This window comes from Erinaceus europaeus, chromosome 21, assembly GCF_950295315.1.
Source record: "Erinaceus europaeus chromosome 21, mEriEur2.1, whole genome shotgun sequence".
NCBI lineage: Eukaryota > Metazoa > Chordata > Mammalia > Eulipotyphla > Erinaceidae > Erinaceus > Erinaceus europaeus.
This window is the reverse complement of record NC_080182.1, coordinates 26,085,912-26,110,358: the sequence shown is the minus strand read 5'-3', so window position 1 is coordinate 26,110,358 and position 24,447 is coordinate 26,085,912. Positions and strand designations below refer to the sequence as shown.

General features: G+C 45.8%; 1 protein-coding gene across 1 annotated transcript in view; it reads right to left on the bottom strand.

Annotated features, from left to right (window-relative positions):
• The window catches only part of ITGA9 (integrin subunit alpha 9), a 399,146-nt gene that overhangs the window by 283,506 nt on the left and 91,193 nt on the right, over positions 1-24,447 (bottom strand). Inside the window, exons 14-16 of the mRNA XM_060180609.1 lie at positions 15,538-15,628; positions 12,787-12,832; positions 6,192-6,346 (exon numbers count right to left, since the gene is read on the bottom strand). Of these exons, the coding sequence (XP_060036592.1) occupies positions 6,192-6,346; positions 12,787-12,832; positions 15,538-15,628 (292 nt within the window). The remainder of the gene's footprint in view (positions 1-6,191; positions 6,347-12,786; positions 12,833-15,537; positions 15,629-24,447) is intronic.

The following is a 24,447-nucleotide window of genomic DNA, read 5'->3' as shown; positions in this document are numbered from 1 at the left end:
CTTTCTACTCCGCTGCTCGTTTTAAATAGCACCCCAAGTGTCTCTGAGGGGGAGCCCCCAAGAAGTGGCGGAGATGCTGAGGGAGCAGCCAGTGGGTTTGCTGGATTCAGAGGCCTGGGGGTAGGGTAGGTGTGCCAGCCTAGGGGAGCTGCCAGTGACTGCCCTGCTAACACAGGGAGGAGGGGAGCGGGGAGCGGGGAGCGGGGAGCGTGCTGGTTCTGATTAGGGCGGCTCCTCCCACAACAGAGCATTTCACGTCTTCAAGTTTTCTTTCTGGCAGCTCGCGTCCATGCCATGTCGAATGATGTCATGTGGATGGAAAAGCTGATCAGGGCCCCAAGCAGAGCTGTCAGCCGCCTCCCTGCCCTGCCCCCCACTTTCTTCCCCTGGATCCCCCACACTGAGGCCTGGACTGGAAGAAGCCAGCTGTCTCGCATCAACCCCAGCTCTGTACTCCTCCTCCCCCCAAGTCTGATTCATTCCCTTTCTCCAGCAGGACAGGATTTCAGCTGTGACATTCTTCCTCCCAAAACTAACTCTGAGCTTCCCTTAGAGGTTTTTTTTTTTTTTTTTTTTTTTTGGGGGGGGAGTGGGGTAGGGTGGGGCAGGATAGTTCCACTTTACTAGCTTTCCTAACTCTTCTTCCCAGTAAAAAGTACCTTTGTTCTCACATTAGAACAGATTTTCGGGGCCAGGTGGTGACACACTGGTTAAACACACAAGCTACAGTGTGCAAGGTCCCAGGTTCCAGCCCCTGGTCCCCAGCTACAGAGGGAAAGCTTCACCAGTGGTGAAGCAGGGCTCCAGGTGTCTGTCTCTCAGCCTCTCTATCACCCCTCTCCGCTCTCAATTTCTCTGTCTCTATCCAGTAAATAAAGAAATTAAAAAAAAAAAACTTTAAAAGAGGGTATTTTTTTAGAGAAGTTTTTCTATGGTAATGCATTAACAATGCAAAAATATTTTGAATGCTACAATGGTCCTTTTTCTCTTTCAAGGCTGCTTTCAACAGTATACTAGAAGATACATCTTTGGATTCTGAAAAGCCAGTGGTGAAAGTGGAAGCTTTAGTAGAACTTTTGTTGAGGGACTGGTTGTATTCAAGCTATGTACATTGAGGAGCCAAAAAAAAAAGTTAAATTAAAAGATTTGTTTATGGCTCAGAAATGGGCTGAAGTAGGCTGTGGTGAAAACCCACTGTCCATCGCTAGAGGGTTTCTGAGCTCCTTGCTTTGGTTGGAATATCCCTTTCTATTTTGTAGCCCCACAGTGGAACTGATGCTGGCCTGGCTTCATGCTGGGAGTTGGGTATTGGCTGGCATGACGTCATGTTGGGGTTTGTCCTCTTTGACAACTACCCCAAAAGCCAGCTAGACTGGCATGGGGAAGATGGGGACAGAGCTTCAAGAAAGGTCTGGAGTAGGGAAGGATGCAGACTAGATTTTGGACAATGACTTGTGGTATTTTGTTTGTTGGTTTTGTTTTGTCAGCAGCCGCTAGTGACAGACCTGGGACTTCATAGATAGGTGAATTTCTCAGGAAATATTTCCAAGTGAATTGAGCCTGATACTTCACCACCACCATCCGTACTTTCATGAAAAGGTAGTGAGTGTCAGGTATTCTTACTGCCTAGGGTGATAGGCCTAAACTTACTCCATTGCTTCCTCTTTTTGCAAGTTCCCAAGAATGGTAAGAGGCTTCTAGTCCAGCATACAGATAGCGGCTGGTTTTCTATAAACAGAGCTTCTCTAGGACCTAAGAGAGAAGCACTGTTACCTTGAACTTTGTGATAACCATGCTTGTGTGGCTTTTGACAAACCAGCTTGTTGTTGATCTGTGGAGTTTTGTGTGAGGAGGGCACATCAGGGAAAAGCAGATGGGCTCAGTGCAGCCCTTCTGTGATCTATAGAAGGGAGCAAGGGATGTAACGACATATGACTGGCAAGACAAAATAAAAAGAGACACAGGCTATCTTGGGGATGAGGGATACCCTGGGTCAGATGACAGGACAGAGCTCATTCCCAGTGGTTTAAACTGATGGCCTCAAGTTCACGCAGGAGTAGAGAAGCCTCTGAAATCTCCAAGACCTGTCGGTACTCTGAGAAGGAGTTAGTGAGGTCCCTGGCCGGTTTCCACGTGGTCTGGGGCTCCATCTTCTCTCAGAGGGTGTGCCCTCAGAGGAGGCCACAGGTCTTATGCCTGCTAGGCTGCCTGTCTCGGAGATCCCTGTAGATGTGACTGTGTAGTCTGCAGAGTGCTGCTGGGTTCCTGTAGGGGACCAGGAAGCTGGGATGCCAAGAGCTACAGAGAGAACTGGTGATGTATATGCTGGCTCCACAGGGCTTTCCTAACTTTCCACCCCTCCCTTCCTAAAGGAAGGAGGTGAGAATTATTAGGTTAGGTCACCCCATTCCTTGTAAAACAGAGATTTGCATCATGCTCCCAGCTCCTTGTTTCCCCAGACCAGAAGGACCTCAGAGGACATTCTGTCCTGTGTGCAAATGCTCTAGCGCAGACGTGTGCCCCGAAACCGGCACCGGGGCAGGGAGACACACACACAAGTCACCTGGTTCCCACCCTATTCCTGCTACTGGGTCAGACGACCTTGGAGCCATGTGTCAGATCACAGTTCAGACCAGGCGCAGCTGCTCCCTCACAGCTCTGCGAGGTTGTCCAAGAGCCAAGAGAACATTGGAGAGCTTAAAACGCGCCCCTTGGGACTTGCCCCTTTCTTGGTTTTCATTTGACGCTCTGGTTTATTCTCAGTCTCCAGAGATAGACAAGCACGTTTAGGCCTCAGTCTTGTCAGCCAGCAGACGCGGCACCCGCCCTGCAGAGCCCTCTTGGGAACAGCATTCACCACGCTTGCTAAGACAGCCAAGTGGCTCCCCAGTCCAAGAAAGAGGTTATGGAGAAGATCTGGGGAGAGCAGGATTCTTAAGCTGCTGGGTGAAATGTTACAATCCTGCTGTGATGACTGTGGAAGGAGGGGCCTTGTGTCTGCCCCCAGCACTGGGCCTGTCATGGAGAGTGGGGTTCAGACTCATCCAGAAAAAGAAAAAAGAGCATCTATTTTCTCCTGATTTTCTGTCTCCCGCCCCTAAGACAAGAATTTGCCCAAACTGTTTTTCCTTTTTATTTTTAATTGTCAGAGGCTTTACTGCTTCAGACTAACTTTTGCAGATAAATGGGAATGGGGGTGGGGAGGAGGGACTGCAGGTGTTGGCACACTCAACTGAACACACACATATTCAAGCAAAAAGACCCAGGTTCGAGTCCCTGCTCCCCACCTGTAGAGGAGAAACGCTTCACCAATGTTGTGAAGCAAGGCTGCAAGTCACTACTGTCTCCTCTATCCCACTTCCTTCTGTCCTATCAAATAAAGTAGGAAGAAAGAAAGAAAGAAGGAAAGAAGAAAGAAAGAAAGAGAGAGAGAGAGAGAGAGAAAGAAAGAAGGAGAGGAAGGAAGGAAGGAAGGAAGGAAGGAAGGAAGGAAGAAAAAAATAGCTGTTAGGAGTGGTAGGTTCAGAGTGCTGGCATCAAGTGCCAGCAATAACCCTGGTGGCAATAAGAGAGAGAGAGAGAGAGAGAGAGAGAGACCAAGACCACAGCATCCCTGAGTGCAGTAGCAACCAGGTTCAAACCTGCCTAGGACATGCAGAGTGAACAGTAACAGGAGATTAATTCAGGAATAGTACTTGGGCCTAACCTTTCCACCCCGGAGGGGAAGAAGGAGGGAAGGAGGGAGGGAGAAAAGGAGGAAGGAGGGGGGTGGAAAGAGAGAGAGAGAGAGAGAGAGAGAGAGAGAGAGAGAGAAAGTATGTACTCTAATACACTCATGTGGAGAAAATAAATAAAACAAGAACAAGCAAAGGCAAATGCAGATAAGCCTTTGTTCCCAGTTTGCAGAACTGAGGGAATCAGGGGGCTGGAGCGCATGAGCTGCCAGGGTGGAGATCGCCCAACGGACTTCAGTGAAGGGAAGCTGGTGTCTCTGTCTTTGTTTTGTTTTGTTTTGTTTTGTTTTGTTTTGTTTTGTTTTGTTTCTTGGGGGGTGGTACAGTAACACATTTTGGAAAAGTAAGAAATTATAATTCTAAAATAGTCCTGTGAACCAAGGTTATCTTAAAAACTAATTAAAAAACTAAAATTAATTCAACAAAGATTATAAAATTTAAATAAATATTTCACCCATGTGTAATCTACATATTCAAAGCAAGTGAACTTGCAAAACAAAAACATAGCCAAACTCTCTCATAAATTCTGTAGAATTAGTGGTTATTAGAGAGAAGAGGGGCACAAAACTTCAGTGGCAAACACACACACACACACACACACGAGTGTGAAGTCATACCCCTAGGAAATTTCTAATCTTATAAACCACTATTAAGTCACTAATAATAAAAAGATTGAAAATAATTAGGGAGATGTTGAGAAATTGTTTTTTGGAAAGCAAAACCAAGGATAATCAGACCAGAATTCAACTCTTGGCTTCACAGGAGATGCATGGTCATAAGCAGTATCTCTGTCTCAAGGAGCTGCACGTAAAAAGTCTATCTATCTATCTTCCTTTACTATGCGAGCCCGAGATCTTAGTGTGTCCACATTCACTTTTGAAATTTTTAAGTTGTTTCTAAAAGAAGAAAGAGATCCATGCACAGGTTTGCCACCTTATCCAAAGATAGAACATTTCTGTTTGGTACAATTTGGTAAGTTGTTTCCGAGGTCTGCCAATATTCATACCATTAATTTCTTTGTTTTGGATAGAGACAGATGAATTGAGAGAGGAGTAGACTACAGACAGAAAGAAAGAGACATCTGCAGAACTGTTCTACCCTTTATGAAGCTCCCCACACACATATACACACATTGATGGGGACCAGGGATTTGAACCTGGTTCCTCACAAATGGTAATATGTGCACTCTACTGGGTGAGCTACCATCCAAACTCAAGCCGAGCAGTGCAACTGAGACATGAGTGAACATGGGAAGTGTTTCTCCACATCCAGGTGTGTACACACACACACACACACACACACACACACACACGTGTGCTTGAAAGTAAAGATTTGTAAGTCGGTGTGCACTGAGATCTTGTTAAAAGACAGATTCTGCTGCAGAGATCAGGAATAGGGTCGGAAGGCCAGGTCGGTTCACCAGGTAAGGCATTATCACTGCCATCTGCACAACTCAGGTTCAAGCCCCAGGACTATATGGGAGGTGCTCTGCTCTGGCAAAGAATGTGACAGCATTGGTGGCTCTCCCTACTTGAGTGAAAAAATGGCCCAGATCAATTAAATTGGGTTAAGGTGACCCTAGTTTCACAAAAAATAAAAACAAAAAATAAGGGGGTAGGGCCTGAGCTTCCTCATCTCTAGTAAGAGGATGCGGATAGGTTGGTCAGGGAACTACACTGTGAACTGAGAGGGAAGAGGTGCTCACAACATTAAGGAAGCCAATGAGTGCAGGTTCGTATTTGAGTTATGTTTTCCTGGAACTCCATTTTCTGCTATTAAATCAGCCTTTCAAGTAAAACAAAGCACCTTTGAATCTATACAACTCCGGATTCATTTCCTTCACCTAATCATATGGTCTGGATTCTAATCCACATTGATCTTGTTCCGGGATTTAGTCCAGTCTTTTGAATTTAGCTATCACCTTATTTCTGAGGGAAGGAAAGACAAAGAAGAGACACCACAGAACCTCTGGTGTCATCCATGGTGCTCCCATGTAGTGCCAGAGTTCAAAGGCAGGACTTCACACAGGGAGGGTATGTACTCTATTGAGTGAGCTATCTCTGAGCCTCTTTATTTTTTGTTTCTTATTCCTTTTTCTTCCTTCCTCCTCTTTATTCTGTAAGAGTCTTTGTTCTGTAAGAGTCTTTATTCCTCTTTATTCTGTAAGAGTCAGGCTCTAGTTACCTCATTTCCACAAGCTGCACAGGTCTGAACCCCCAATCCCCACGAGGCAGTGGAGTCCAGTTATATCTAAAGAGAAGACAGAGCTGGAGACTGTGTTCAATTGGGGAAACACAGGAAAGCAGAGAGGAGAAGAGGAAGAGGAAGAGGAAGAGGAAGAGGAAGAGGAAGAGAAAGGCCATCTGGCCTGTGGGACTGCTGCATAATCACAGGCTTCACCCTTGGCTACCCAGGCCAACTCAGCCAAGAGGATTCTCCAGAACCCTGACTCATTACCAATTTCTCCTGGAACGTGTTTGCCATGGAAGCTAAAGCAGGCAGTCACATTAAGGCAGTTCACGGGCTGAAGTCCATCTTGACACTGAGGTGCTGTGATGTTGATAGAGGCAGGGAGGAATATGGAGACATCCACTGTGATGACGGGTCTCGCCCTGTGGGTAAGAGAGGGAGGTGATTTAGTGCTACTAAGAAGCAGATGCAGGAAAGGAACTAAACCAAAAGGATCAAATCCTAGGCTGTCAGCCCACCATTTAATTACAGTGTGAGACCCAAGCAAGGAGGCTCAAAGTGCTCTGCAGATACTTTCTTCTGGTTCAACAAGTGACCTATTCCCTAGTCAATTAACAGATTCCCAGTAAAGGCAAATTGGTGGATAAAACACAACTGGCTGATGCCATAGATGAACCACCAGATGTTGGGTGATTACTTAAAAGTTCACCAATTAAATTCCTATCTCCATCCCATTAGGACAATCTGAATATACTTCAGAGGCTTTCCAACCGGGAGTGCCATACCTGAAGAAACACACACATACCATCAGGAACAGTCCCATTCGGTGGGTCAAACATCCCCACCCTGCTTTACTTACTCCCACTACTGCATTAAGTTATTAAATGAAAGAACTTGAGTAACAAAGACCTTAGAGCTGAAGAAATCAATCTGATCGCAGGCTCAAGTAAAGCCCAATAAACACCCACACTTGGGTCACTGACACAGATCCTTCCTCCCCCCCCCCCCCCCCCCCCCCGCTTGCTCAGATGGCGATAATGTCAGTGTTTTCCACGGACTCCCCGGTTGCTGACAAATGCTGGGAATGAGAGCCGACATTCTGCTCTCATGACAGACTTGTGCTCAGAGACAGTTCACCTAAGCTGTGGCTTTACCTTCTCCCCCACCTCAGGCCTCAACAAAAAGACTCTTTTAACTCTGGGAAGTCCCAGCCTTCATGCCACTGGGTGACATAACAAGATTAAAGAGCATTAAGGGGTTTGAGAACAATGGCCGCACTTGTTTACAATGACCCCGCAAAGAGTGCCCAGAGTGATAAAGACAGATGAGAATGACAAGCAACAACAAAGGCATCAAGGAAATAAATCCTCTGAGAAAATAAAGTGAGGAGGAAGGCCTGGGAGACTGTTCACCTGATAAGACTGTGCCTTGCTAAGTGCAAGGCCCTGGGTTCAAGCCTTAAAACCCCACAGAAACATCACTGATGACATTAGGGGAGCTCCATGGATGAGAGAGCAGTACTGACATGTCTCTTTTGTCTATCCATCTCTCCTTCTCTCTTCCCCTCCCAGCCACCTCCAAATGAAAACAATTGATTGAGGCCACTCAACAATGGCATTGTGCATTCACCCTGCATACATTCCCCAGCACCAGAGGGGAACGGAGAAAGAGACAGAGAGAAAAACTGAGGAGACATGGGCATAGGTGGGGTTAAGGGATTTCTCTTCTGCCATTCCCTCCATGAGGTAATGTGTCTCAAGAGAAGAGCAGCTTTAACAGGTAAGGGCCAGTGGGACTCCCCGAGCAAGGCTATAGGGGAATGAGAGCTAGATAACCCATCCCTGAAAGAATCCTGACATCCTGGCCTTACAGCTTTATTCTGCATTCATGCTGACAAGATGCTGCAAATAACAGAAAACACGAAGTCTAGGTCAGTGTGGTCTTGCAAAGCCACTGGATATATGTATCATAAAGCCCCATGGTCTCTAACAGCCAACTCAAGATCAACCTCTCCCAGGAAACCTTCCCACACATCCCTGGAAGGCCGGGTGATCTTCCAACACAGCCTTAACATCTTGCCTCACTTACAAATTAAGAAAACCCTTGTTAGGGGCTGGGCGGAGATGTACCCGGCTAAGCACACATAGTAGTGCTACTATGTGCAAGGACCCACTCAAGGATCCAGGTTTGAACCCCTCGCTCCCCACCTGCAGGTGGCCTCCAGTAGCAATGGATTCACTGTGCTGGCACCAAGCCTCAACAGTAACTCTGGAGATAATAAATAAATAAATAAATAAATAAATAAATAAATAAATAGATAGATAATCATTGTCTAATTCTAAACCTGCCCCGCCTGGCCACAGTTGGGGCCAGAACCTGTTGAATGCATGCAGGTGTTTCAAAGCCCTTGTCTGACTGGGAACAAACTGTGCTCTAGGCCAAGGGGCTGGCTGAAAGCCACAGCATGTCCGAATTTCACAGAATAGAGCTGCCAAGGAGATGGGCAGCTCCACCCTGTGAGCACCAAGCCTGCACAGTGAATGTCCTGCCTGAGCCCACAGGAGGGCATCACATCACTCTAGGGCTACCTGCCCAAGGAGGATGCCCACTTCCTCCTCACCTCTCACCATGGAGCTCTGCAGAAGGCAATGAGGTGAGCAGGAAACAGCAGTGAGCGGTCCAAATCAAATGACTTCAGCAAACGCTGCTGAGGCAGGATCCTTTGAAATGACAGACAAGACCTGCATCCAGCACATCTCTCTCCGCCACCCGTTAGACAGGTTCCCTCAAGCCTTTGTCTTTCGACTCCAAGTATTGTTTTTGGACTGGGAAAGTCCCAGAAATCTTTCATAGGCCTCTCTGATAATTTCCTTTGACCTTCAATGGCAGAGGACCAGGCGCCTATCACCCTAACCCAGGACCTGCCCTCCCCAGCTAATCTGAGAGAACAAACTTCCTGAGGGCAGAGCTGGGCCAGGCCAAGCTCCTGGGGTACAGGGCGGGGGGGGAACTGGGCTTCATGGACCCCCTCCACCCGTACCCTGCAGCAAACGTACCAGCCAGGGATCAAAGCAGAGGGGTGCCTGAGGACAGGGCTGTGGATACTTTCAAAGGTTAGCAGTTGGAATACTTTCTGGTAGATCTCTGATAGCTCAAATCTTGACGCTTCATTTCCAGTTAAGTCATAAAGCGTCAGGATGCTCTCTGATGTGGTACTGGTCCAACTACTCGGGCTTTCTTCTGAGCCAGTGCTGCTTGTAGGGCAGAAAGGGACAATGGGATAAATACTCTACACTCTCAGTAAAGATGTTAGGCTCTCACCTTCCCTGGAGCCTTCTACTCCAGAGAGCTGAAGAATGTCCGTAGACTTTAAAGCCACTCTCAGGAGTCAGTGAGATAGTTCACTTGGGAGAATCCGGCACTGTTATGAGCACAACCCAGCACACCACACGAGACACAATGTACAGAGGAAGCTTTGGTGCTGGGATCTCTCTCTCTCTCTCTCTCTCTCTCTCTCTCTTCTCTGCCTGTCTCTTGCTCTGTCTGAAAGTCAGCCTGGAGCAGGGAAGCCCCTGTGACAACATAAGTATTGATAAAGTCACTCTCAATATATAAGGCAGTTCAAAGCACTCCTAACTCACACACCTCTGCATTCTGTCCCTGAGGCTACTTAAGCTGGCACACCGTACTCGTTACACACACCTAGTCTCGCTACCCGCTGGTCATAATTGGAAGCCCTACTTAGTCAGCTATTCATTTAATAGCAGACCATGAAGTTCACTGCCATTCATGCAGCCACATCCCAGCCTTTTATCAGTAGATGTCCTGCCTGCCCAGACCCTTACACATGCTTGGCATCCCTGGTCCTCACTGCCATTTCTCTGAAGGACTACAACTCATCCTCTGGAGTCAGAATACATGCCTTGCATACACAGGCCCTGGGTTCAATCCCAAATACTCCCTAACAGTGAAGATAAAAACAAATAAGAGCATTCTAACTGACAGAGCAGTGCTCTGGGGTCTGTCTCACAAAAAAAAAAAAAAAATTGAAGATTATGATACATTCTCTATCAACAAGAAAAGATGAACAAAATTATTTCATCAAGATGGTATTTCTGAATTAGGGTGGGAAATGGACAATACACAGCATGGATGAATCTCAAAACACTGAGTGGAAGACCAGAAATAAAAGCATAAACTGTACAAGTTCATCCCTGTGGAATTCTAAAACAGACAAATTGACCTATGGTGACAGAATTCATAACCCTGGTTGTCTATCAGAAGGGAGGTGTGATTCAAAGAGGCAAGAGGCTTTCTAGGGTGTGATTTTGACGGGCATGGATGGTTACACAAGTGGCTGGTTACCCAAGTGTATACACAGGTCAAAGCCCATCAATGGGAGACTGAGATTGGCAGGTTCTATTGTATGCGAATTGTACCTCAATACAAAAGGAAACACAGCACCCACAACACAATCACAGGAGTACCTAGACAGCACCTGGAATTTGGTAGACACTTGTCAAATAACAGTTGTATTATTGCTCTTGACTGGAACCAGTTGTTTTCCAGGGTATACCAATAATCTAATAAATCACTGCTTGTCAATAGGCACAGATCACTTAGCCGGTCAATGGGGAAAGGATCCTCATGGCGTGCCTTCCCTACATACTCCTCCTGAGGTCATCATGGTCTTCTCTTCACCGCTCGGCCAGGTCAGCACTTCCCAACCACCCTTGAAAGCTGCTTCTCTCCATAATGTCCCCTAGCATTCTCCTCAAAGGACTGTCCATCTGCCACACCCTAACTTCACTCTCAGATTCAACCTTCCACCCCATGTTGGGGGCCTAGAATCTCCCATCCATTTTCTGCTTACCTCCAAGGTGGGCACCATCTCCTGGGGCAGACTACCTCCCACCATGAAGGCCAGAACCAGACATGCCCCTTTAGGTTGGAGCGTGCACATCTAGAAGCTTACAAAATACAGGAAGGTTGTAGAAACCCACTTGACAGGCTGTAGCTTAAGCCAGGAGCCACAGATTTTTGGAGAGCTAGTTTTCAGCTCCAAGAAGCTGAGGCATGTGTTTCACTAAGGAATCCTGACAAGCCAAAGTAAGTGGCTGAAAATAGTGACGTGTGTGAGAATGACATCACAGAGTCACCGTGTAGAGCTGCCAGCTTTAAATGTCTGACTTCATTCATTTTAGCCACAAGTTGTTTTTACCTCCGAAAGAGGGAAACTGAGAGCCAGAGGATGAAATGGTAAAGTGAAATGTGGTCATAGTTAAAGGAATGAGGTAGGATCACACCAAAACAGAGGATTCTGGAGAAGAAGAAGGGGGCGGGGTTGAGGGCTCTGGTGCACGATGACAGAAGAGGACTTACATTGGAAGTGAGAGTGTTTGGCAGAGACCTATCACGGGAAGATGAGAAGTTGGACCCACATGTCAACAACTGCAAACCATTAACCCCTCAATTAAAAATAATAATAATAATAATGAACCAGCTGGGTTTTATCGTTGTGAAGTCCCACCTAGGGGACACAACTGTCACCTTCAAATTCCAAAATGCCACTTGAAGTTGAATTTCATGGAGGGAAATTTAACCATTTCTAATAAATGCTAGCTTTTATTTGACACTTAGACCAGGCACTGTTGTACACATTAAACGTAATAACATGTTTCGTTCTCCTCAAGGTCAGTGAGGTAAACACTAGTGCTCTCCTGCTGTACAAGAGAAAATTGACCCAACTTGCACCAAAAACTCACTTTTCAGGGAGGCAGAGTCAGGGCTAAACCAAGGACACTGAGCCCTGGAGTTCACATACTCAAAACCTTAACATTATTCTTTCTCTCTTACGATTTACCAATTGAGTTATCTGGGAGCTAGCTGGTTCCCTTAGACACTACAAGCCACGCCCATTGAGTCACTCCATTCAGGAAGAGGTCCTGTGACCCTGGGATTGGGACTCAGCAGACCCTACTGTTGAATGAGAAGAATCTAGGGTGTGTAACTACCAGGCCAAGATCCTCCTAGCCTATTTTAGAAAGTTCTGCCGTCAGATTATTAACAAAACCAAAGAGTTGGCTCTCACTCCAAAGTGTAACTGTATCCTCTGACTCACACAGAAATACTTGGAGCTGGTTTGCAAGTGAGGTGGCCATCACCGGCCTTTGCAGGAGAGATTCAGTCTGTGTGGGTCTCCATGGGAGTGGGGCTGAGCTCCCCTCCTTCACTTCTGGCTCCTGGGAGATTGGGGACTGAACAGATGAAAGTATAGGTGCAGAGATGAAGAGTTGAGGGGCCAGGTGGTGGCTCACTGAATTGAATGCACATGTGACAACATGCAAGGAGCCAGGTTCAAACCTCCAGTCCCCACCTGCAGGGGAAAAGCCTCTCCAGTGGTAAAGCAGGGCTATATATCTCTGTCTCTCTCTCCCTTCCCCATCTCAATTTCTTCCTGTCTCTGTCAAATAAGTAAAAAATTAAAGAGTTGGAACAGAGGTGTGGCACCTATGCCTCTGGAAGTCACACACTCACAGGAAGGGCTGTGAGTGCAACATGTTAAAGGAAGTCAAGCCCCCTCCTCTTAGGGTTCGGGTTACCCCAAAGTCTGCCTAGACATTCCATAGATGCTATCTTCTCACACCTGTAAGTCACTTGAGGGATATCAATCAGCTGGGAACTCTGAGGGAGAGAACTGGTAAGTGAGAACTGGAAAAGAAAGACAGCATTCCCATTTACCAAGCACCTCCATCTGCAAGAACAGGAGGGGGTGATAATTAAGGTAAATAACATTTCTGTGCCCCTTCCATTTCATCCCTTACCCTGAAGAAACTAATCCAAGAAGAGAGAAGTAACTCACCTTAAAAGAACCACACTGTCAGACATGAAGGCGCCAATCGTTACATCTGAAAAGCAGAAGTTCACAGCTTCAGAAACTCATTGAAGTCCACCCCCGCCCCACACAAGATCCCATAGCTAAGATCCCATAGCAGTGGTGGCCCAGCACAGGATAGAGGGTGCCTGACAGACCTTCTCTGGGCTTTGTAGTGATTTTGTAAGAATCAGAGCCTCACTGACTCATCTGGATCAGTCGCCAGATGTGCTACTGAGACCTTCAAATGTGACTGAATTGAGATGTACTGTAAATGTCAACTACAGACAGGGTTGTAAAGACTCAGTGCAGGGGGGGAGATAGCATAATGGTTCTGCAAAAAGACTCTCATGCCTGAGGCTCCAAGGTCTTGGGTTCAGTCCCCAGCACTATCATAAGCCAGAGCTGAGCAGTGCTCTGGGGGTGGGGGTGGGGAGGAATAAAGACAAAACCAGTGCAAAAGAAGAAAAAAGCCACATTAACTATCTCATTAATAAAGGTCGATACTGATTATATGTTGAGCTAATGAGAATACTGAAAGTCATTTCATCTGTTCCTTTTTTATCAAAAGATTTTATTTATTTGTGAGAAAGAAAAAGAGAGAAAGAACCAGACATCACTCTGGCACATGTGCTGCTGGGGATTGAACTCGGGACCTCATGCTTGAAAGTCCAAAGCTTTATCACTGTGTCACCTCCCGGACCACTCATCTGTTCCTTTTTTATGATTTGTACATAGTTACTAAAATATTTTAAATTCTATACAAGGCTCACAATATGCTTTGGAATTCCAATGAATTAGACAGAAGGTTCCATAGAGCACGGAACCACCTCCACTCCACCCCCTCTGCGACTGCAGTTTCAAAAGTATCTTTGTACAATGGAGGTGATTATCCCCAGTATCTCCCTCAAAAGCTAACAGTGCTTCACAGTACTTTCTTTTTTTTTAAATTGATCTGATTTTTAAAAAATTTTTATTTATTTATTTATTTTAAATATTTATTTAATTTATTTATTCCCTTTTGTTGCCCTTATTGTTTTATTGTTGTAGTTATTATTGTTGTTGCCGTTGTTGGATAGGACAGAGAGAAATGGAGAGAGGAGGGGAAGACAGAGAGGAGGAGAGAAAGATAGACACCTGCAGACCTGCTTCACCGCCTGTGAAGCGACTCCCCTGCAGGTGGGGAGCCAGGGTTCGAACCGGGATCCTTATGCCGGTCCTTGTGCTTTGCGCCACCTGCGCTTAACCCGCTGCGCTACAGCCCGACTCCCCCAACAGTCTTTTTTAAAGTGACTGGATGTTTGGAAATAAAAGAGCCTGATGAATTTTCAGTTCCTTTTATGAAAGACTCGAATCAATTCGAATCCATCACACAAAGTGTAAAAGCACATGTTCCCGAGGGCATCTCCAGAGGAGTCTGGGTCCCTGTCCTTCACAGTGCTTCTCTGGCCAGCCCCCAGAGTTCTCAAGGCAGAGTTCTCTGAGACTGCCTGTAAGGAGCGGGCCATATCTAACTATCCCGGGTATAAGATACACATTGCACATGGATGCACTTTGCCTGAATTAAGAGTTGCACCAGTGTAAGGTAGCACTTAAGGAAGGGGACAAATTCACCCAGAAAAAGGTGAATTGTTTTTTTCAAATTTAAAAAGAACAATGAATTACTATCAAAGGATGAAAGTGGACACTAGTGCTTATCTTCCATTTCTCCTCTGGCTCTGTAGAGCTTGAAAGGATGAGCAAAAATGTTCTCAAAGAAACTACAAATTTTGGTGTCCTCTGGCAGGACCCATTACTGTTCCCAGATCCTTCTACAGCATTTTTAAGTGGAAAGAAATCTCTCAAAATAAAGATGACCTCTTGCTTCAGGGAACTTTCCCCCGGTATTTCATAATGATTTGGGATTTTTTTTTCTCATTATCTTCTCACCTCCAACCAGTCCTTCAGTCATCAAAAGTAAATTTATTCCATTGCCCTGCCCTGACAGCTTTAGCTTAAATCTTGGGAGTAGGCCTTGAAATTGTACAGTTTATCCAATTACCTGCAACCCCCTCAAGGCATTAATTAACCCTAAAGATGAGCCAGTTAGTGCTGAATAGTGAAGATATGTTTTGTCATTCAGAGAGGACAAGTTTGGTTTTCTGTTTGTTTGTTTTTTCCCCTTAATGCTCCAAACTTTTCTCTCAATGGTTTCCTTGTAGTGGTTGGGGCAGGAAGGAAGGTGCTACTCAATCCCTCTTTCCTGTTCAAGAATAAGAAACCTCTGAATCTTAGGGAAAATAGATATGAGGTTTCCCTATTTAACATTTAAAATGTGGAGAATGCCTTTTTCCTTCATTGGGAAGGCTTTCTGCCACAGAAATCACTGTAAACATTCACCCGTTTGGTGCTTAAACCCACCAGAGTGGAGCAAAAAAACCCAAATAGTTTTCACCTTAAAAGCAAACACTGGGCAAAGCGTCTCATTCCACAAAGATAGCTAAAGCAAATGAAATCGCCCCCCTCCAACCACAGGAAAAAAAAAAACAGTAACCAAACTGTCTATTAAGCTTTGAGAAAACTATGGTGGTTATGGGAAGAGGAGCAGGAGCAGGGGATAAAGGAACTTTAGTGGTGGGTAAGGTGAGTTACACACACTTGTGAAACCTTAAACTTGTACAAACCAATGTTAAATCATCACTAATAGAAATTACTGAAATATTCTGTTGTATGAATTTTCTGGATCCTAAAACAGCTTACCCAGATAGCCATTTCCATCCATATCAATGCCCCCTGAAATGGACTGGCCAAACATCCGTAGAACTGGACTTATCTTCCGCCCAGCCAGTTTCTGAAATAGATAACAGGGAAATTGAGTCATCACCACCACCGGAAGGGAGCACAGTCCCAATTAAGAAACCCATGATTGTTCTAGTCCAGTTTCCTTTGAGCACTTGGTCTTGAAGTCATTAAAAGGGGAAGAAAGAAAGAAAAGGGGGGGGGGAAGGGGGCTTATTTGATCGGGAGTCTTTAATAGCTAAAGACTACACATCCCTCTATTATTACTTGCCTTAGCCAAATGCCATCAGTGAATTATTTTTCTAACTACAGCTCTAATGGAAAATCTACCAAGAGCCTTAATGCCAAAGCTCATGCTCAACAAAGGTCAAAATGGTTAGTTTAACTTCTATTCCTTAAGAGACATAGTGAGAGAGAGACCTGAGAATTGCTCAGTTCAGCATAAGGCACTTTTGGGGAATGAGCCTAAGACTTCTAGGGTCTCAGGCATGCCAATCTGTGCTCCAACAGGCTGAGCTATGTCACCCAAATGCTTATTACTTTTTCTTGAAAAACAGTTAAACATGTTACTATGTTGCTTTTATTTTTTTTTAAAAAAAAAGACATTTTATTTGCTACATATGAGAGAGACTTTCACAAGGGACAAGGATAGGTCGCTGATTGTCAGAGAAATGCAAATAAAGACAACACTGAGATGCCACCTCACTCCTGTAAGAATGGCATACATCAAAAAGGACAGCAGCAACAAATGTTGGAGAGGCTGTGGGGACAGAGGAACCCTTCTGCACTGCTGGTGGGAATGTAAATTGGTCCAGCCTCTGTGGAAAGCAGTCTGGAGAAGTCTCACAAGGCTAGACATAGACCTTCCATATGACCCAGTAATTCCTCTCCTGGGGATATACCCCAAGGATTCCATAATGCCCAACCAAAAAGATATGTGTACATCTATGTTCATAGCAGCACAATTCATGACAGCTAAAACCTGGGAGGAACCCAGGTGCCCAACAGCAGATGAGTGGCTGAGAAAGCTGTGGTATATATACACAATGGAATACTATGCAGCTATCAAGAACAATGAGCCCACCTTATCTGACCCATCTTCATCTTGGACAGAGCTAGAAGGAATTATGTTAAGTGAGCTAAGTCAGAAATATAAAGATGAGTATGGGATGATCCCCACTCATCAACAGAAGTTGAGAAAGAAGAACAGAAAGGGAAAGTAAAAGCAGGGTCTGATTAAATCTAGAGCAGGGCACCAATGTAAAAAACACTGTGGTGAAGGGGAGGGTGGCCATTGGGCTTCCCGGCGCGGCGGGGGGGGGGGGGGGGCGGTGGCTGGTGGTTGGGATGGGACACAGTCTTTTGGTGGTGGGAGTGGTGTTTATGTGCAATCCTATTAAAGTGTAAACATATAAACCACTATTTAATTAATATGAGAGGCGAAAAATTGATCATATGTCTAGAACTTCTTAAAACACAGACTGAGTCTTTTTAATACATAGGCTGTCTTTGATATGTTGACTCTCTCAAAAGCCTAGACCAGGGAGAACAGAAGCAACTGGTAGCACTGCTATATACAAGATGCTGGGTATTATACCCCAAACCCTAACAAAGGGACTTTCCAAAGTTAACCCTATCACCAAATAATGTGACAATAACAATAACTATCCATTGTCTTCTTCAACCCTAAGACAACAGGAACCTCACATTTCCACTATAGAGCCTATATTTACCCCAGTCCTGGAACCTTAGGGTGGGGCCCACTTTTCTGAATGCTGTTCTCAATTCAAATCAAATAATATTGTATCCCCTGATCGCAACCTAATCAACGCAACGAGTGCCACCCCAGCATGCTTCACTTCAGACTGTGACAAGAGACTTCAGGTGTGGAATGACAATCCTTCAGCTTCATCACTCGGGTGAGACCTTTCCTTTCATAGTAATCTCTAATTCCATTCCAGGTGGTTCACTCCCCAATAAAGTCCCCAAACCTAGATATAGTCCAGGTCCCCTGAGATAGAGCATAGGTTCACACGTGCCCATAAACTAGGGAAAAATATATACCTGAAAGCAGAAGTACACAAGAGCATGCAGGGAATACCCCCCAACACTTCATCTGCACTATTCCAGTCTTTAGGTCCATGATTGTTCAACAATTTGTTTGGCTTTATATGTTAACTCTCTTTTCAGCCACCAGGTTCTGGATGCCAGCAAGATGCTGACCAGGCTTCCCTGGACAGACGACCCCATCAATGTGTCCTGGAGCTCCGGTTCCCCAGAGCCCCACCCTACTAGGGAAAGAGAGAGGCAGACTGGGAGTGTGGATCGACCAGTCAACAGTCAGCGCCCATGTTCAGCGGGGAAGCAATTACAGAAGCCAGACCTTCCACCCTCTGCAACCCACAACGACCCTGGGTCCATACTCCCAGAGAGATAGAGAATGGGAAGGCTATCAGGGGAGGGGATGGGATATGGAGATCGGGTTATGGGAATTGTGCAAAACTGTACCCCTCTTATTCTATGGTTTTGTTAATGTCTCCTTTCTTAAATAAAAAAAAAGAAAAGACATTTCATGCGCTACATATGAGAGAGACTTTCACAGGTGACAAGGACAGAGCGTCAAGTCACAGCACCAGCTCAGCACAGGTGACAATGGAGCACCTCAGCCACCTAGTCTGATGCTCTGTCACTGAGCCATTTCCTCAGCTGCTCAAGTGGGTTCCCGAGCTGCAGTTAATCTTCATTAGCTTTTTAAAAAAAATTTTATTTATTTATTAATGAGAAAGATAGGAGAGAGAAAGAACCAGACATAACTCTGGTACGTGTGCTGCCGAGGATGCTGAGAGTCCAACACTTTATCCACTGCGTCACCTCCTGGACGTTAGTCTACATTTCTGACAGAGGTCAGACTTTCTTTTTATACAGATATAGTGGCTGAAATTCTAAGACAATTTCCTTATATCTTTCTAACCACATAAGGACCAGATGTGTAATACACCTCTGCTAAGAGAGACATGTGAGCTTTCCTCTAAGTGGGCACAGAGATAGCACAGTTGATGTAACAAGACAGCCTCTTAGAAACAGTTTCCCCATTAAATCAACCAGAGGAAGTAAAGGCATCTGAGATTCAGGTAGGATGAAACTTTTTTTATTTTTGCCTCCAGGGTTATCACTGGGGCTCAGTGCCTGCACCAGGAATCCACTGCTCCTGGCAGAACTTCCTTTTTTTTTTTTTTTCTCATTATTGTTGTTGCTGCTGCTGTTACTGTTGTTGTGGTTGGAGAGGACAGAGAGAAATCGAGAGAGGAGGAGAAAGACAGAGAAGGGGAGCAAAAGACATCTGCACACCTGCTTCACCATTTGTGAATAGACCTTCAGGTGGGGTGCCAGGGGCTCGAACCTGGATCCTTGCGCCAGTCCTTGCATTTCGCACTATGTGTGCTTAATCCAGTGCACTACTGCTTGGCCCCCGGATGAGTCAGTTTTATCCAGCAGACCCAGAACCCTATAGGCCTGCACCCTTTACAAGCTGCGAGACATCAACAAAATCACTTGCAGTCACCCCGCTCCCTCAAAGGCTGTCCTCAGCCATCCACTCAGAATTTAATCTCTACTACCATACTAACTCTGTACTTTTTACTCTTCATGAAGTTCAGCACATGTTAAAACATGCCTCACTGGGTCAAGAATACGTGTGGTTTGCCCAGCTTTCCTGGCACGTCAACGCTTACATGGCATGTTCCTCACCAAGATGCATGGCATCCTGCCTCAGTCAGAAGAGTCCTCTCCTGCAACCTGACTGATTCCTTCTCTCTTTATTCAGATAATCTCTTGGCTGGGTGGGGGCCCTTTTCTGCCCTCAATGCCCTCCCTGCTGGGAGCACTGGGCTCTTTTTTCATGCCATATCAGAACTAGGTTTCCAAACCTCCCAGAATTCACTTTGGACTCTTCCTTCTCCCTTTCCTTATGGAGCCATCAGACAGAGAAGTCAGAAGTGCGGGGACCGGGGGATGCTGGGACAGACCCCTTCCCCCTCAGCAGCCAATAACTGCAAATAGCCCTCTGCCTGCCAGTTTTGGTTGAGCCATCCGGCAGGCAGGCAGCGTGCAGACATCAAAGTACAAATCAGAACTTGGTAGGAATCGCTGCAGAAGTGTGTTACGCTTGCTAATAGGCAGAACACCTCATCCCACATAGTTCTGTCTAGACAAACATGTACGTGGGCCTGCACGTTTCTTAGCAGGTCCATTTGAAAGCAGGCCTGACTCTGGGGTCCAGCACCATGAGCGGCAGCCTGCCCTGGGCTTGCGTTTCTAAGGTATGCTGTGGCCTGGACAAGGGAGGGGAGAGTGAAGGGGTGGTCCACTTAGGGGGGTGGTGATGCAGGCTTTATGTTATCCCACAGACATCTGCAGGCCATTATGCCATAAAGCCAGGAAGATAAGTCTGCGCAGAGCAAATAACCTTAAATGAAAACCAGGAGCCTGGGAAAGCCTCCGTTTAACCAAGCTGCCTTACAGGGTCCCCATGGCAGCAGGAAGATCACAGGGCCCACTCCCCCACCCCAGCCCTGGGACACGCCCCCCGGGGGGGTGGCTCTGGAACTGAGAAAGCCATGCTAGGACCTTAAAATCAACATGCTTCCTGGTGAACTGGAGAAAGAGGAATGAGTTTAAGAGGACTGTGGAAGAACTTCAGGCCCTGCTCTTCAACTTATCAGGCAGGAAGTAACACCATCCTGGGCAAAGAAAAGCAATTCCCTCACCCAGAGGGGTTACCCTCCCCTGTCTCTTTCTCTAGTCCACCCTCACAATTCTCGCTCTGTTTAGACCCCAGTCTTAGTGATTCTGTCTTTCAAGAATTTGTTGGGGTTTTTTGTTGTTGTTGTTAAGTCAATCACCTTCTTATACACATAACAGCAGCTTGGAAGCATGCAATTTTCACTGTATCTTCTCTATAGAGTTCCAAACTCCTCACTGTCCCCGCTAGCAAGCCTGCACAGTGTGCTGACAAGACAGGTCCAGATGCAGAGCTCTGCTTCCTACTGAAGCCACTCCAAACTGACCACAAGACTCAGACTTCACTTCTCTGAGGGGATTCCACCCAACAACAAAACAAATCACTGGAGGGCCAGGGAGGGAGAGAACAGGGGTTCTCCCACAGGCTGCCCCTGTATGATGTACTTCTGAGGTCCCGGAACAAGCATTTGGGAGGACGCAGGGGAGTGAGTTTGACAGTAAGCAACCTGGATCACTCTCAGCCTCCTGCTCCAGGAACAGAACTCCTGGCTCAGGCTAGAGAGCCCTTGGGAGACAGGTAGAGGGTGCCTCCAAAGCACCCTGAAGTCCCCATTCTCCTGCCATGTCACTTAAATGACTTAAGCATTTACTATTCCTCCTTTATTTCTTTTTGTAGTTTTTACTTTTTCATAGAGACAGAAATGGACACAAAGAAGTGGAAAGATATTCCATGTTCATGGGTTGGTAGAATTAACATCATCAAAATGAATATACTACCCAGAGCCATCTACAAATTTATTGCTAACCCCATCAAGATCCCAAGCACATTTCTTAGGAGAATAGAACAAATGCTACAAATGTTTATCTGGAACCAGAAAAGACCTAGAATTGCCAAAACAATCTTGAGAAAAAAGAACAGAACTGGAGGCATCACACTCCCAGATCTCAAATTGTATTATAGGGCCGTCGTCATCAAAATTGCTTGGTACTGGAACATGAATAGACACATTGACCAGTGGAATAGAATTGAGAGCCCAGAAGTGAGCCCCCACACCTATGGACATCTAATCTTTGACAAAGGGGCTCAGACTATTAATTGGGGAAACCAGAGTCTCTTCAACAAATGGTGTTGGAAACAATGGGTTGAAACATGCAGAAGAATGAAACTGAACCACTGTATTTCACCAAATACAAAAGTAAATTCCAAGTGGATCAAGGACTTGGATGTTAGACCAGAAACTATCAGATACTTAGAAGAAAATATTGGCAGAACTCTTTTCTGCATAAATTTTAAAGACATCTTCAATGAAACTAATCCAATTACAAAGAAGACTAAGGCAAGCATAAACCTACGGGACTACATCAAATTCAAAAGCTTCTTCACAGCAAAAGAAACCACTACCCAAACCAAGAGACCCCTCACAGAATGGGAGAAGATCTTTACATGCCATACATCAGACAAGAGTTTAATAACCAACATATATAAAGAGCTTGCCAAACTCAACAACAAGACAACAAATAACCCCATCCAAAAATGGGGGGAGGACATGGACAGAATATTCACCACAGAAGAGATCCAAAAGGCCGAGAAACACATGAAAAAATGCTCCAAGTTTCTAATTGTCAGAGAAATGAAAATCAAGACAACAATGAGATATCACTTCACTCCTGTGAGAATGTCATCCATCAGAAAAGGTAATAGCAGCAAATGCTGGAGAGATTGTAGGGTCAAAGGAACACTCCTACACTGCTGGTGGGAATGCAAATTGGTTCAACTTCTGTGGAGAACAGTCTGGAGAACTCTCAGAAGGCTAGAAATGGACCTACCTGCAATTCCTCTCCTGGGGATATATCCTAAGGAACCCAACACACCCATCTAAAAAGATTTGTGTACACATATGTTCTTAGCAGCACAATGTGTAATAGCCAAAACCTGGAAGCAACCCAGGTGTCCAACAACAGATGAGTGGCTGAGCAATTTGTGGTATATATATATATACAATGGAATACTACTCAGCTATAAAAAAAATGGTGACTTTACCATTTTCAGCCGATCTTGGATGGACCTTGAAAAATTCATGTTAAGTGAAATAAGTCAGAAACAGAAGGATGAATATGGGATGATCTCACTCTCAGGCAGAAGTTGAAAAACAAGATCAGAAAAAAAAAAAAAACACAAGTAGAACCTGAACTGGAATTGGCGTACTGCACCAAAGTAAAAGACTGTGGGGTGGGTGTGGGTGGGTGGGGAGAACACAGGTCCAAGAAGGATTCAGAGGACCTAGTGGGGGTTGTATTGTTATATGGGAAACTGGGGGATGTTATGCATGTACAAACTATTGTACTTACTGTTGAATTTCATTAATTCCCCAATTAAAAAAATCAGAAAAGGAAAAAAAACATTAATTCCCCAATAAAAAAATAGTACAATAAAAAAAGAAGGGGAAGAGGGAGAGGGAGGGAGGGGGAGAGGAAGACAGGGAGTGAGGGAAGGAGAGAGAGAGAGAGAAAAAAAAGAGAGGGAGAGAGAGAGACCTGCAGCACTGCTTCATTGCTCATGAAGTTTCCCTGCCGCAGGTGGGGACTAGGGACTTACACTTCCTTTATTTCCAGTAAAAAGAAGTCGATCCACTTAGATAAATGCACCCCCCCCCCGGAGTATATATGCCTTGCAGCCAAATTATAGTTACCATGTCCCTAAGTTTTCCAGCCGAGCATCCCTGAGCATTCCTTTTTTCCAGTGTGAAGTTGAAGGCAGTGTTAGAATAAAAGAGTTTGGGAATCAGACAGAAAGCTGCACTGGCCATACTGCCACTGAGGAGCTTCTGACTTTAGGTAAATTAAAATAAGTAAATGAAAGCACTTCCTTGGGTTGCAGCCTCCTTATAAACAAAGGTGGACAATAAGGGGCCCCACCTCACAGGGCTGTTGTGAAGATGAGAGCAGAGCAGGCAGTGGGGAGTAGCCCCTGTGCCTGCCAGCACCTCCCTCAGCCCCCAGCTCCTGCAGGGAGCCCAGAGCTGAGCAGGAAGCCTTAGCACAGGGAGAAAGCAGCAAGCCAGCCTTCTGCCTCTTCAGTACCTAACATCTCCGTTGCAAGAACAACCGCCAGTGTACACACTGGCCTCACATTTATGGACAGCTTCTTAAATTCAACTTGTCAAGCCCATTTTTCTTGCCTAGAGACTCTGGGACGTGAACAGGTTTGGATACTTTACTGCTTCATTTAAAAATAGCTTTCATGTATTTATTTACTAGATAGAGACAGAAATTGTGAGGAGGGAGAAGGGGGGAGAGAAAGACAAGACACCTGCAACCCTGCTTCACCACCTATGAAGCTTTCCTCTTGCAGGGGAGGACCAGGAGCTTGAACCTGGACCCTTAAGCATTGCAGCATGTGTGCTCAACCAGATGAGCCACTACCTGTGGCCCCTCCCACCCACATACGCGCGCGTGCGCACACACACACATATGCACACACACACACACACATGCGCACACGCGCGCACACACACACACGCACGCACGCACACACACGGGCACGCACACACACACATGCGCACACGCACACACACATGCGCACACGCACACACACACTTCTTCATTTTATAGCTAAGAATGAGACTCAGCCCAGGTAGATTTCCTTGGAAATGATCAAGACACAAGACGAGGCTCTTCAGGGCAAGAACTAAAAGTAGTAAGAAGGAAAGGGGATGAGCACGTCAATTTTCGATACAGCAGCATCTGCAGATTGGAAATCTCCTGATTTCTGCTCAGTCCCTGTCTGTCACTGACCCACTAGGAGAAAGACACAGGCCTCTGCCACTCCCCGCCCAGACTTCCACAAACATCCTGACAGTGCTTCTGTGTCAAGTGAGTGACTTCCTTTTTTCCCATGGGCTGGGTTGACACCATCAGCAAGACTGAATACTGAGCTGATCTGGTGCAAAACAGAAGTCACCACTTCCATGTCCCCTGAGTCTGGGGCACAAAGCCAAGCTTTGACACTAGCTCTTCCTTGCAAAGCCAGTTCTGGCAGCGGCCTTGCAGCAGCTAGTGGGCCCCTCCCCCACAGCCTCTCAGGACTAGATTTTACTCAGGATTCCTCTGCTTAAGTTAGCAAAGATAGCT